Source organism: Lepidochelys kempii, chromosome 4, assembly GCF_965140265.1.
Source record: "Lepidochelys kempii isolate rLepKem1 chromosome 4, rLepKem1.hap2, whole genome shotgun sequence".
Lineage (NCBI taxonomy): Eukaryota > Metazoa > Chordata > Testudines > Cheloniidae > Lepidochelys > Lepidochelys kempii.
The window spans coordinates 95427463-95442117 of NC_133259.1; the positions used below are offsets into that span (position 1 = coordinate 95427463).

Genomic DNA, 14655 nt, shown 5'->3' on the forward strand with positions numbered 1-14655 from the left:
GTGTAAAATATTGTGTTCAACCCAAAAAGTGGTTGCATGTCTTTGATATATGATATGATCCCTAAAAGTCCCTTACACCCAGTATCTACTGGGCATGATGTGGTGCTTCATTCTGCCACTCTTAGACTCTGATTCTTTAGGACCACTAATGGTGTGAGCTGCTCGTGATGACTCAGAAAGTAGAGTACTGCCCAATGTGAGTAAAGCTAAACAAATGTTGTGCAGTATCTTTGAGATCTTTAAATGAAAGGTGCTACAGAAGTGTGTGGTACTAAATGCTTCTAAAGAACTGCTTTTAATTTCTGTGTGTCTGTCTTTGTCCTCTTGGAGCCTGAGCCTGGTCCCACTAAAATCTATGGTACCTTTGCCAATGACAAGACCTAGACACCCCAATCCTGCAAGGATCTGAGAGCGCTCCTGCCACTGAAGTCAGTATATAGATGAAGACCCTCAGCACCTCTGAGAATTTGGACCCTATACGGTTTGTAATTTTTATTTTTGTTTTTTTTGTTTTTGTCTTTGTCTTTGAGTTCTCCTACTAACAGGATGGTCCAGGTTAATTCTCTATCTCATTCCTGACCTAAAATTCGTCAGCCAGCTAATATATTCCAGTTAATAGACATGAGTATGTGTTTGACTTATTAATGTCTGTCATATTCAGATTTGGAATCTGCCTCACTGGTAGCTTCTCCTTTTCAATCTCACTGAAAGTCGACAAACTCTCCAAGGGAAGAATATTAAACGCCTTTGACTCTCTGCATATAACTGGAAATGATTTATTCAATGAGAACTGCCCACCCAGACCAAACTAATAGCACTGACAGTGCCAAAAAAATCACTGCTGTCTGACAGTAAGCAGCTAGCAAAGCTTGCTGAGGCTGCCCTTAAATGAAGGAAAATCTCTAAGCTATTTTTATGGGTTTCTTATTATTGTTTACAGTTACTAATTTTAATTATGTCTGTGTCTGGCCAGCAAGAGTGCCTGGAATGGTTCCCAGTTTCAGAGGCTCCAGAGCTCATTTTCAGGGCCTCAGATAGAGGATCTGGTCGACAAAATTGAAATTGGCCAAGAGGAAGAGTTGGAAATGGTTTTGTTTAAATGACCATCAGCACTAGTTGGTTCTTGTTCCCAGGCCCCTCATGGCTGCTGTTGGGACAGCCTGAAATCTGAGGAGAACATTAAATCTGTGACTTGGTGTGTGGCCTGGAGACCTGGTTTGGGGAAACAGCTGGCCAGTCTAGTCCATCTTGTATACTCCATCTGATGTAGAATTGTCATGTTGGTTGCAGCAGGCATTAGATGCTTCAGGGATCCAAGCCAGCACTTGGGATTTTTTTGAACATCTTGTTGTAAAACATTGCTCTTGGGAAGGATCTTGCTTCATGACTTTTTTTTTAAATATTGTATTTACTGAATATGCACTTCCCAGGCACTCCACATGCTGATGAGCCTTGTCCAGACACTTGGACAGATTTTTTTTTTTCCCTAGGAATCTAAGGGAGTTAGCTGCCCAATTCTCATTTAAATTAACTGGGATTTGGGTACCCAACTCCCCTTGGTGCTTTTGAAAATGCCAGCCTTGAAGGGCTGATGGGACTATATTTGCTTAGTGTATGAATAGGTCACCATGCAATCAAGATGATGAAATGGCTCGGTGTTTTGGAGAACTGATCTTGGAAGGTCTGCAAGATGGCAACCTCTCCACTGTGGTGTGTGAGTCTAAGTTGACACTGGAACAGTACAACTGAGCCAGTCAGTGTCTGGCAAACTTTGCGAAGCTCAGCAGCAGCACCTCAGCAAACTTCTGGCTCCAGTAATCTTTAGGAAGTTCAGAGCGACATGTCACTTTGACCTGTCTAATGTGGCACTGAATAACTACTTAAATGCACTTTTTCAGTGTCAGGTTTGTTTCTAGGCACTGCCTCAGAGCTTTCACAGAAGCCTCATCTAAAATCTCTCAGACAAGCTACTTTTTAGGTAGGATGTGGCAAAAAAAAAAATTATAAGGGGGAGAGAAGAAAATCAGTCCCTGGAGCTTTTGGGGAGGTCTGCCAGTATCTCTCAAGGCATGGGAAACTGGGATCTGTATGGCCCCTGCAGGGCTACCACTAGCTAGCTACTGACAAAGCCGTCTGCCAGACCCTCATCACAGTAGAGGAGGAAATTCAAAAGGACCAACAGTGTGAAGCACTTTTCAGCGCTAGGACTGACTACAGTTTGAACAGTGAGGCTGCACTAGTACGTGAGAAACTGGAGCCTTCTGCTAAACTAGGAGCCAGTGCTTTCTCTACACTTCTGGGATGGCCACAGTCCATTCAGCACAGGGGGCTAGAATACTCAAGGGCCAAACTTCTGGGGAGACCTCAGGGATGGACTGATCTTTTGTGGGCCCCCATAGGGCAGGGGTGTGTATGTGTGTTGATTTCCCAAGCAAGGCAGGGGCTGGGGGCAAGCACAGTGGGGTGGGGGAACAGGATTCTCTTCTCCCTCCCCATCCCCCCCCCGGGGGGGGCAGTGTGGAGCCAGTACCTACCTCTCTGCTAGAGCTGGGTCATTGTGAGCCAGTTCGTTCTCTCTCTCCAGCTGAGCCACAGCTTCTCCAGGCAGCAGCAGCTGCTCGTCCTGCTCTCCTGGCAAGGAGGCTGATTGCAATAGACTCTGCCAGATCTGCTTTTTCACCAGATTTTTCAGTTGAAAACTGCACACCTGGCAATAGGGGCAATGGAACTCAGGGCAGGGAGAAGTGATGCTGCTGCCATGGCTGACTCTGCCCGGCAACTAATGATGCTGCCTCCATGGCTGATTCTGCCTGGTGACTAGTGATGGTATCTTGGTTCCTCTCCCGCAGTCAATGGGAGCTGTGAAGGGTGGCACCTGCAGCAGATAGAGCTGGCTGCATGGGTCTCTCCTCTGCGGGCCACAGTGGGGAGGTTCTCGGGCCGTAGACGGCCTGCAGGTCAGGACTTTGAGACCCCTGCTCTGTTACTAACAAAAATATCCTGCACAAGTATGGAAAGGGAGATATCCTGGATTATGTATACTAACTCCAAAAACAAAAATATAATTTCAAAAGCAATTGAGGTTGTTTGGTGACCACACTACAGTTACCTAGCACATCCATTTAAAAAAAATATTTACATTAAAAACAAGTAAATGAACAGTTAAACAATCATAAATCTCACACTACCCACATAAACACGTTATTCTTATCAACCATACAGCTACGCATGTTTCATCACAGCACAACTTTAATTCTGGCCCACGGGTGTTTTGTTAACATTTTTGTTTATCTTGATTTGATATCTAAATTTTCTTTTAAGGAATGCTGTTACTTTGGAAACATGAACTTATTAAGCAATAGACAAATAGAATTTTTTGGAAATATTTTTAATTGCGACACTATTACTTGAGAATAGTGCTTTGATGTTTTACACTTTTCCTATTCCACTACTCAATTTATGTTAAAATTTTGTATGCATGTAGACTTCCTTTAGAGGCTGATCAATACATGTACACAATACATTTTTTCCCAAAAAAATGCTTTGTTTATATTTTGATCTTACTGATGAAAGAATAGAATATACTTTGGAACAGAGTTAAAGGTCTTGTGTTGACATATGCATTACATTATTCTTTGCAAGTATAAAGAATTTGTTTATTATGTGGGCAGTGTAAGATTTATGATGTGCTCAACTATTGTCTTGCTTTCAAGTACTTGATTGTTGTAAATGTCTGATATCTAGCTATCTTACGTACTTACTTGGCCTCAATTACCAGAGTATTTGAGCCTCTCACATTCTTCAGAGTGTTTATCCTCCCAACTCTCCTGTGAGGTAAGGAAGTGCTGTTATCCCCATTTTACAGATGGGAATCTGAGAGACAGAGACTAAGACCTGATCCTCAAAGGTACTTGAGTGTTAGCTCTGCTCAGCTCAGCATTGCAGTACCTAACCCCTAGCTGGCCTGCTGGGTACTGGAACCCTCAATCCCAGGCTAGGAATACAGGCTCCCCATACAGTGCCTGGGGAGAGTTAGGCACCTAAGAAAGGATCCTCAGAAGCCAAGCAGGGAGCCACATAAACCAGCCAGGAGTGAAAGGGTGGGGGAGAGAAGGCTTAGCTGCCTAAGCAGCTGACCTGGTGTATCTGGCTGATGGGCCAGAGATAGGTGCCTTCCTCTGCTCAGAATCTTCAGCTGTGAACCCTCTTCTGGTTCTGGAGTTAAGCACCTAAGCCAGGTTAGTTGCTTTGGTAGCCCATGTCCTAGCAGCTGACTAACATCTGTCTCAGACTACTGTTGACACCTCTCTCTCATGTCATCCTTCATTTCTCTGTGCCGTCAGGCCATAGATGACCCGTGCCTGCTGACAGTGGAGGGCACAATCCTGGAACAGCTTGAGCCACGTCCAGCCCTCTGGCAGTTCCCCCTCTCCTGGAAAGCAGCACCCCCTCCATGCAGCTCCCAGCTGTTTCTCTGCTTCTGCCTCTCCCTGCCCCATGCAGCTTGTGGCTCAGCTGCTCCACACGGGGGCTGCACCATGTGACCAAGCAATCTGGGGGGGGCATGTGACCCTACGTGCCTCCCAATCTTTTGTATGCATGCTGTTCTGCTCTCCCACACTCACCTATTTGCGGCCTGCATCCAGCCCTCCTACTGCAGCATCTGGTTTTAGGCATTTTCTGAGCATGCCTATGGGATTGGCCCTGTTGGCACATAGGCATTCCCTTGTCTAGTTTGAGAATCCTAGTTTTGGGGCCTCCAGGGCTTCGGCTTCAGACAGGGCAGCGAGCTGCTTGCTAGCTGTGTGGTAGCATCAAGGCTTAAGCAGCTTTGCAAATGCTGACTCAAGGAAACTTAGGCACCAGCTCAGGGGTGGTTTTGAACACCTCAGCAGCACCTAAATACTTGTTAGGATCTGGGCCTAAGTGATTGTCCCAAGGTGACACAGGAAGACTATTGGGGAGCAGGGAACTGAACCTGGTTTTCCCATGTTCTGGGCTAGCTCACTAACCCCAAGACCATCCTTCCCTTCTACTACTTAAACAAGTACAGTGTGGTCACTGAACAACCTTCTCTGCTAAATTATTTATTGGCAACAGTTTTGTTGTTGTTGGGGAATGTCCCCTTCTCTTCCTCCCCCCCCTTCCGCCCCCATTTGTACAGGTAAACAAAGACCCAAGATCCGATTCCACACCATTTTAAACAATTGGAGTTTTGCTACTGACTGCAACTGGTGTAAGCACTGTACAGCTGACTTAATCATGCATGTGTAATCAAACTGGGGACCTTGGGAGCTTGGTGCATGAGCTAAAAGCCAACTGGCTGTTAAGCAGACTCATTTAATTCTTTCAGTGGTCTTGGTGCTACTAAAGGGGACAGAACACCACACCCGGACGGTGTGTGGGTTACACATGCGCACAGCCTACCTTCAATCTGAAATTGGTAAATAGTTATAGCAAATTATGCATCGGGACTAGAACCTGCATCCTTGGGTCCCATAGCTAATGCCTAAGCCAATAGACAACAATGCTTTTTAGCTAACTCACTGCCTCTCTGGGTTATGGTTATTGTACATGAGAAGTCTCAATTCTTTGCACTTTCATAGTATGTTTTCAGCTGTAGATTTTGAAATATTTTACAAAGATAGGTAAACAAGCATTGACCTCCATTGTGCAACTAAACCAACAGTGATTGGAAGCAATTTGCAAGCATAGAGGTTTGTGAATAATATCTAGCTTAATCATCTCAACAAGCTTCCTACTTAACCTTTAGCAAGTTGCCTAAATTCTCTGGGTGAAATTCTGGCACTCTTGAAGCCTATAAGAATTTTGCCATTGATTTCAAGGCCATGATTTCATCTTTTGTTTCTCAGTTGCCCAATTAGCAAAAAGAATTGCTAGTGTATGCATAGTCCCTCTCAACCAAGAGGTCATTGTGTAAGGAATTCTGTCAGAGTAACTTTACCTACTTCTGGAACTTTCTTTTCAGTTTTCAAACAGTCTCTGTTGCCATGTTTCTTTTTCCAGCAGCTTCCTTGACAGAGGATCAGGTCTAGTTTTCAAATAACGGCAATTTCTTAAACTATTTTACCGTTACTATTCCAGTCCATGAAAACTGCTCTTGCAAAGGCCAATATCAAAATCTGCCTGTTTCAAATCGTAATGCATACTAGGATTTTTTTTTGCACACGAGGAATACAAATTAAAACTGTATAGACATTCAAAAAGAAACAATTTAAAACTCTTCACCTCTCAAGAAGTACTTCCTCAATTTAATCAACATTTTTAGAAAGTGCTCTGGTTGTCAATGAGACTTAACTCTAAAATGTTGAAAGTATGTAGACTTTTTTGCGGGGTGGGAAGGATTTTGGAATGACAAAGGGAATCAAAATTTACATTACAATATGACTGTGGTTACAACCTTAGCTATAGAGAGGCTCTTATAACATTAATAATTAAAACACATACCTAAAGAGACAAGACAGAAACTCAAGTCCTTCAGGCCTCTGTTCTTTCTAAATGTCAGCCAGCCATTAGACAGCAGACTCCCACATAAATGTATCTGACACTTCCCACAGTCCCGCTGTTGTCATATATTGCAAGATTGGGCCCATGGTTTAAAGGGAGCAGGATTTGGGACCCAAAAACTTATCTACAACAAAATTGTTAATAGCCTTGCATAATCTAACCTTCAAATATAAATGGCACATGAATTTTCAAGGTTATTTAGCTACATGGAAAATTTGAAGGGTAGTGACATGCCATCTCAAGGAAGACAAATGTTACATAAAGTCAAAATTTCAAGTTGGGGTAACTTTTTTGTAATGACCAGTAGCTCAAACAATTATATATATATATATTTTTTTTCTTCAGAGTAAATGTGATAATTTTCAGGCCAAATCCATTTCCAGGCCAAAATTATGTGGGCAATAATAGAAGCTGGATGCAACCTGAGGGCCAGATTCTGACACCTTCATGCTGAGGGGCATCTTAATTTGAGTAGCACCCTGGAGGTCAATGGGACCATTCATGGAGAAAGATGCTACTCAACGTGAATAAGGGTGTGTCAGAATCTGGTCTTTAACTTGGGAGAGACTACTGCCTCTCCATAATAAATGCTCTTACGTTCATCTAGTTGATGCAAGAGTTCAAGATGAGTTCAGGGGTGTTTGGATCTGGGCACAGGACACTGGCTCTAGATCAAAATTTTACTGCCTGGGTTCAGCTCCAATAAATCTTAAAGTGAAAAATTCTTGGTTTTAACTATAGCTTGCAATGATCTAATCCTATTGTATGTGTCTGGAGTGCTCTCCCTTCAAGCTAAGACTTTGAATCTGGGCTGAATCTTGTAGACTGAAATAGACTGTGTAGGATGGAAGTTGGTTACTGTGAAGCTTCCTGTACCCTTAGATTCACCGAGGAGGAGGGCTCTTGAAGTACACTATTCTGGAACAAGATTGCTACACTATTATGCGTACAAGCTAATATAACATGACCTCATGCTGTGTGACCTAATAGCAAAGAATCATGCGACCAAAGATGGACCTCTGCTATATCTATCCATCTGTTGTGTCCAATCCTGCAGGCTTCCACAGACTAGTAACCTACATGAAAAGTCTACATCTGAGACACATGTCAGCCATGAAACACATTACTAACTACAGTCTAAAAACTGCATGCACAGATTTCTGTACAACAGACTTGTATACAAAAAGAGCATAATAGTCCCTGGACATTTTTCAAATTAGCTGTAATTTAAAATGAACTATGAAATGCATGGCCAGTCCATCCATACTGTGAGCACTAGTGGTGTAGTTGAATGCACTAAGTGTGCATTAGCAGTAGCTCGGGAAGTCATTTTCAATGTGTTCAAATAATTTCTACTGTCCCTTCCTTTTTCAGTTCAGAAAATATAGGCCTATTCTAACTATATAAGGAAGGTTTTATGTTTGTGTTCAAAAGCACTTTGCTGCTAAATAGCTTGTGGCTGAATTTTGACTGTTAGCAAAACAAATATGCAGTTAGATAATCACATGATTTTATCTACTTAGTTATCTTAGGTAGATTTGACAGGTTTTAATGGTCACCACAGTATATACTTTCTCTTTATTGGCTATTGTGAATTTTAATTGTCATAATTTATATGCACATAGAGCACACAGAAGCAGTTCTTAACCTCCAGATAAGAATGAATCAATAAATAAACAGACAGGCAGTGGGTTTGAAAACCCTTTCTAGTGCTTGCATCTGTGTTTCATTGATGAAACAGAAGTCATTCTGAAAGTGTCGGAGACAGCTTGCTTTGAAAACGAGTGGTTTCGTCGAATGCTGACTGTAGAACTACATTTATTGGAGAGCTGCAGTGACGCAACGGTTTGCCTCTGCATTAACAAAGTCACAGGCTGTCCTTCGCATGGGTGCTAACCTTTTCAATGAAGCCGATTTTTTTTTTTTTAGTGCACAGTAGAACTATTCTCCCCTTTCAAGCTAATCCTATAGGGGAATGCAGAGTTATATGCCTAGCTTGGCTGAATTATGTTCTAGACACAGTCAGCGAGTGAAATCCTGGCCTCAGTGAAAGTTTTCCCGTTGACTTCAATGGGGCCAAGATTTCAGGCAGGGTGCCACAATTCTATAAAAAGGGGCAAGTATTTCAGTATACTAAACATACTCACTAAAGTTGGTTTTATTTTATGATGATGATGATAGTTTTGATGAGGAAAACCTGAAAGGAATGTTTGAGCATTCATAAAGAAAAACAGCTTGACAAAATAAATAAATGTTGTTTTCCTTGTATTCAGGGTCCTGTTTTAAAACTAGCACATCAATCAGTAAAAAAGAAGCTGAAGATAAAGGAGGGATATAAGCAAGGGATTCCACATACACCAAATGTAAACTGTGTACACTTGAGGCACCAAAGAAAGGCTATATCAAAAAGCATTCTAAATCTCAAGTGTTAGCCCTATAGAAGAAAAATGTCAGACAAGCAGAACATAAGATACTAGCCAGGATGGAAGGGTATGACTTGACAGCACAGACTGAAAAAAGGTGGGAGGGTGAACATGATTAGATAGTGTGATAAATGAAAGGTGGGAGGGGGTAGCTCCCTGTTATGGACACCCAGCCCGCCAGTTAGCTATAAGTCCCTCTTGGGGGCTGTTCTCTGCTTGCTTTACCTGTAAACGTTTAAAAAAGTCCCCCAGCTAAAGGAAAGGGAGTAGGCACCTGACCAAAACAGACATTGGGAATGCTAGAACTTTTTAAAATGGGGAGGTGGGGGGGAAACCTTCCCCTTTGTAAAAAGAAAAGGAGTACTTGAGGCACCTTAGCGACTAACAAATTCCCCCTTGTGTCTGTTGTGGTTCTCTGGAAAGGAGGGGAACAGGGAGCAGTTATGCTATGAGAAGCTTTAAGCCAGTTATGATCATAGATCATACCTAGAACTACTTATTTGGAACCCCCAAATGTGTAAATAGATCAGAAATGTTTAAAAAGATGCAATTAGGTTTATTTCTGTCCATTTCTTATGGCTAATGGATTCTTCTGTACTAACCCTAGATGCTTGTGTTTGCTTGTAACCTTTGAGCTGAACCCCCAAGAAGGCTATTTTGGGTTTTTAATTTGTGGAATTGCTCTTTTAAAATCTAGCAAAAGCCTAAGTTCCAGATGTATTTTTCTTTTTTTGTTTTTAATAAAGTTTACTTTTTTTAAGAGCAGGTTTGGATTTTTGGTGTCCTAAGAGGTTTGTGCATATGTTGTTTAATTAGCTGGTGGCAACAGCTAATTTCCTTTGTTTTCTTTCTCAGCTCTTCCATGGAGGGGAGGTGAAAGAGCTAGAGGGTACCCCCACAGGAAGGAATTTCCAAGTGCACCTTCCTAAAAGGGGTTTTGTATTTGGGTGGTGGCAGCATTTACCAAGCCAAGATCAGAAAAAAGCTGTAACCTTGGGAGTTTAATACCAGCCTGGAGTGGCAAGTATTAATTTTTAAAAATCCATGCAGGCCCCACCTTCTGCACTCGAAGCACCAGGGTGGGGAATCAGCCTTGACAGATGGGTATTCAGAAATGATGGAATGGAGGAAAATGATATGCAGGGAGCAGCAGTCAAACTATGGGAAGACAGGGCAGGAGCATAAGGAATCCTAAACAACATGAAGGGATTAGTAAGAACAAAGGAATTCTGACAGGCGTATGTAATGGACCAACAAACGAGTGAAACTAAAGAATTTCTACTTGGTAAAATAGGGCATCATAGTAATAATGGATGAAGACTTATACACCGTCTATTCAGCAGATTCCTCAAGCTAAGCAGGGTAGGTTTCACAGCGTTTTGATGACCCTGTACATTTTTTCTACATCCTTAGCTACACCTGTGTAGCAGCTGGTGGTAATGTATTTCACTGTAATACCCTTACACTACTTTTATTGTTACAATTGTCTAGAATGTCTGTCTTGAGGGGAGGCCAAATCCTGGGAGCTGCTGCAAAATCTGCTGGGATCTCAGGGCCAGATCCAACTCCCAGTGAAAATTCCTTTTACCTTTAACCAGAGCTGAATCAGACCTCATTGATTTCAATGGGAGCTGTGGATGCTAAGCCCCTCTCCATCTGGCCCTTAGTGGTCTTGTATAATAACCTTTCCTCTCCCTAAGCTCTGTATATTCAATTTTTCAGACAAATAAAATTACTATTCAGGGGTGTATCTTAAGAGAAATACATGTGCAGAACTGTAACAGGGTATGTTTTATGATTTCTTGTTTAACTATGTCAGATGTCATGCCATTTACAACAACGGTGATATATATCTATTTTGCACTTTTATGACCTTGTTTCAAACTGTCTTATGACATTCAGATATCGTTTTCTGTAAGTATTAGACATACTAATCCTGATTGCAGACCAGTTTATACCAGTATCCATGAAGTTACTCATTTACCCAGGAATGACTGAAGATAGAAACAGGCCCACTTCTTTCAAATAATAAATTATTTCTTTAAGAAGTATGAATTTGTATTGAATTCATACATGTAAACTTCTGATTTGTAAGTCATGGATATAGTTCAAATTGGACAAGTAACATACGTTGAAAATTGAACATTTATATAACCTAACAGACGTGTGCATTCAAATGCAAAATATTTAGTATTAGTTCTATTAAAAAATAAGTGTATTTGCAGTCAAATAAGTAATAATTTGAAAGAATAGTAACACTAATGATAGTGTTACAGTAATGAAAAAAGTTAATGTAATTTTAGTCTAAACCCTACAAATGCTAGCATTTTCACTACTATTCTATATTTTACTTACGTTTGAGAATATGCTAAGTGCAATATACCGAACACTTTTTCATGAAGGAATAATAGGTTCTGTTTGTTCTGCACACACACAGGTCTAGTTCTATTACATACACAGAAGAGGGAAAAGTTAAAGTTGTGCATGGTGCCTTGATATGGCACTTCTTCACTTGTTCAAATTTAAAGTTCCCTGAACATAACTTTTTGTTTGGAATTTCCTAGGTGGTGCTTTTTTTTTTCCTCCCTCCCCCCCATAAAGAAAAATGATGGGGGAAAAAATCAGTGTAATGAGCTTTTAGTTTCCAGAATTTTGGAGTTCTACTGGCTTAAAACGCAAATAGCATGTAAATTCAATAATCAAGCTCTCTTGCCTCAACCTTTGTGATTACATTACACCTTCCAACCAGGGATAGCAAAGTGCTTTCAAAACATAATTGAATTGAGCCTTGAAGCAGATACCCTTATGATGTTTCTAAGTATTATTATCGCTCCATTTACAGGTGAGAAAAGTGGAGCGAAGATCCACTCTGTAACTTTTTCCAAGGTCACACAAGAAAAGCTGAAGTGAGAGCCAGTCATGCAACCCATTTCTCGTTATTAGCAGCCTTGTCCTTTAGGTACAAACCTTTTCTTCACCTGTTGGTACTTGAGGCGCATATAAAGTTGTTGACAAGAAACTTGTTAACACTGGCTTGAATGCTGAAGGATGGGAAGAATGAGACCTTGCAACAATGTTTAAGAATAATGTCGGCATAACATAAGCTATGTCCAGTTTGTAGTTTTGTTTCTTAAGGAGTTTTAAGAGCTTATTTCTGAAGCTTCCCTATAGATTTCTTATGAAAAACCCAAACCCTGCAGGCAGAGGGAAATTGCTCCATTGGTGGTCACTACACCAAGGAAGAGTACAAAAATCTCTGACTCTCTGAACAAAGGAGGCAGCAACCCATGCATGCCTATGTCCTTTTAAACACACACAAACTACATTTATAGCACTGCAGTGTCCAAATATGTTAAGCATTTATACTTTATTTATGCAAACTCCTATTACTGTTGTGATAAAAATATTTTAGAAAACAGTTGAACTTGTGCACTCATAATTCAGACTACAGTTGCATTGTTAAGATTTGAATTTTCTGCATTCTTATATTTTATAAACATTGACTTTAGTCATGAAAAGCTCTTGTGCAGCTTAACTGTAATTTCCTGTAGTAATGAAGTCTGATGAATGAGGATATGAAATCTTGAAAGAATTTATATTCTAAGGACAGCTATCCCAATTTGATGTAGTTTAATTTATATAATTTTGTAAAGAGGATCAGCCCAATTTCCTAGCACTTTGTCCGGTCCCATTTTAAGAGTCCCAAGCCACTGTAAGGCAATGGGATCTCTGCCCAAATAAATACTGGACAGTCTGATCCCAACTGTAAGCAGATATAGTCATATCATAATGAAGGCCCTGGTTCAGCAAAGCACTTAAGCACATACATAACTTTAAATATGTGCTTAAATCCCATTGAAGTCAATTGGACTAAGCATATGCTGAAGCTGAATTAGGGCCTTAAATGGTGTACATACAGGTTCTTTCATTCCAGTCTAGGGGCTGTTAAGTTCACTAGCACATTTGAAAGGAGAATCCCATGAGTTCTCCCCTTCTGGAATTGACTTTTCTGGAGAAAATAAATAAAAGCTGCTCCAAGAATAGTAAAAGTTAACCTCATAAACCAAATTAATTTCAGTAATATTAGATCACTTTATTATGGGGTTAACTTTTACCATAATTGGAGCAAGCATTATTTGTCTCCATTAGATTTAACTCCAGAAGGGAAGAGTTCATGAGATGATTCTTCCTTTCAAATATGCCAGCCAAATCAAGTGCCTAGGATGGAAAAAGGGAACCTACATTGTACAAATCTGGCCTTTCGCTAGTGCTCTTGGGGGGAAAAAAAATACCAGGCATTAAAAATCTGACCATTTTAAAAATTAATTTTCCCTGTGTTTCTTCAAGCTGTCTGTGTCTGTGTTAGTTCTCCTATCAGCACATTTTCACTTGCAATCTCAGGCACAAGCAGAGGTCACACAGCACCCCTGGGACTAACCCTATTGCAAATCCTAGGAGTGGCAAAGACGTACTGTAAACAACATAGCTGTCGTTCAGCAAAGGAATATATTCAGTCTCCTTCTGGGAAACTAAATGCCTGCAGCTGACACAGAGAGCTGTGCTGTACAAATGAAACTATAATTATAAAATACATGGTGTGCAAACTTGACTTGCCAACACAGCCATGATTGAATGCACAAAACCACAGCAGTTATCAAAAAAGCACTGCATGTATGCACAAAACCATAACTACCTAACCAGGCCAAGTGTGCATAAAACAGGTTAGATAACAGGATTTTGCAGTAATTAATAAATTAAAGTGTTTGCATCACTTTTTACAGCAATGTATGATAACAATAGGTATTAGCTGTGCCAGTCATCTCTTTAAAAGTGACTATTGTTAGTTAGCCTAGTGGTTCATTGGCAGAATGCTTTTCTTTCATACAGAGAAGCCAAAACTGAGTCCCAAACTCTGTTTTCTCTATTCTATGGAGAGGTAGTTGCATAACTACAATCCTCACAGTCTCTGGAGCATGTGGAGAAGAAATTTATGCTGTTACACTACAGGCCTCTTCAGGGGACAATGCAAAAGTGTTTCAGGCAGAAGGACTGATTCTTTGGGGATTAGAAAGAGATAGGTCAGATGGGAGACAAGGAGAGGATGAGGCAGGAGGAGGATAATAAACCATATAACCTCAGGAAAGGAGAACATTATTCCAAGCACCATAAACTTTTCTATTCATACTATATTCATGGCTATCTATCTATGTGCACTAGCCCCTATTCCAGTAATGGCAAACCTTTTTCATATTCACCCCAAGAAATTACAAAAGAAGTACTCACTTTCATATATTGCATATTGTAGTGCAGCGGCAGCTTTCCAATAGTCAGCGTGATTTGCTGCTCAATTTTGAAAGGCAGCTTTTTAACTCTAGGTTTGTATTTTCATACTGCTGGGCAGTAGAAGGTGTTGGAGACTTGCAGGACAATTTCCTGCTTGGAGTAGAAATCAAAGATGCAGAGTTAGTATTTTGTGGCATCTGTGTAGTTTGTTTATTTACAAAATGTGCACAAGTCATGTTTCCTTAACTAACAGTGGAAACAAACTGCTTGTGCTGAAGCCTCAGGTCAGGCCTCACTAGTCTGTCCCAGAGCAGCTGCCTGGAGTCTCTGTCTCTCTCCAGGACTCCCACAGAACTCAAATAAATCCAGCCACTTAAACGCATTCTGTGCTGCTTTTCCCCTTTCAGCACATGCACTTTAC

General features: G+C 40.9%; 1 protein-coding gene across 1 annotated transcript in view; it reads right to left on the bottom strand.

Moving 5' to 3' along the window:
- Positions 1 to 14394, bottom strand: part of LIMCH1 (LIM and calponin homology domains 1) — a 338435-nt gene extending 324041 nt beyond the window's left edge. The window contains exon 1 of the mRNA XM_073342172.1: positions 14235 to 14394. Coding sequence (XP_073198273.1) covers positions 14235 to 14249 — 15 coding nt within the window. The 5' untranslated portion in view covers positions 14250 to 14394. The remainder of the gene's footprint in view (positions 1 to 14234) is intronic.
- Positions 14395 to 14655: the final 261 nt, after the last annotated feature.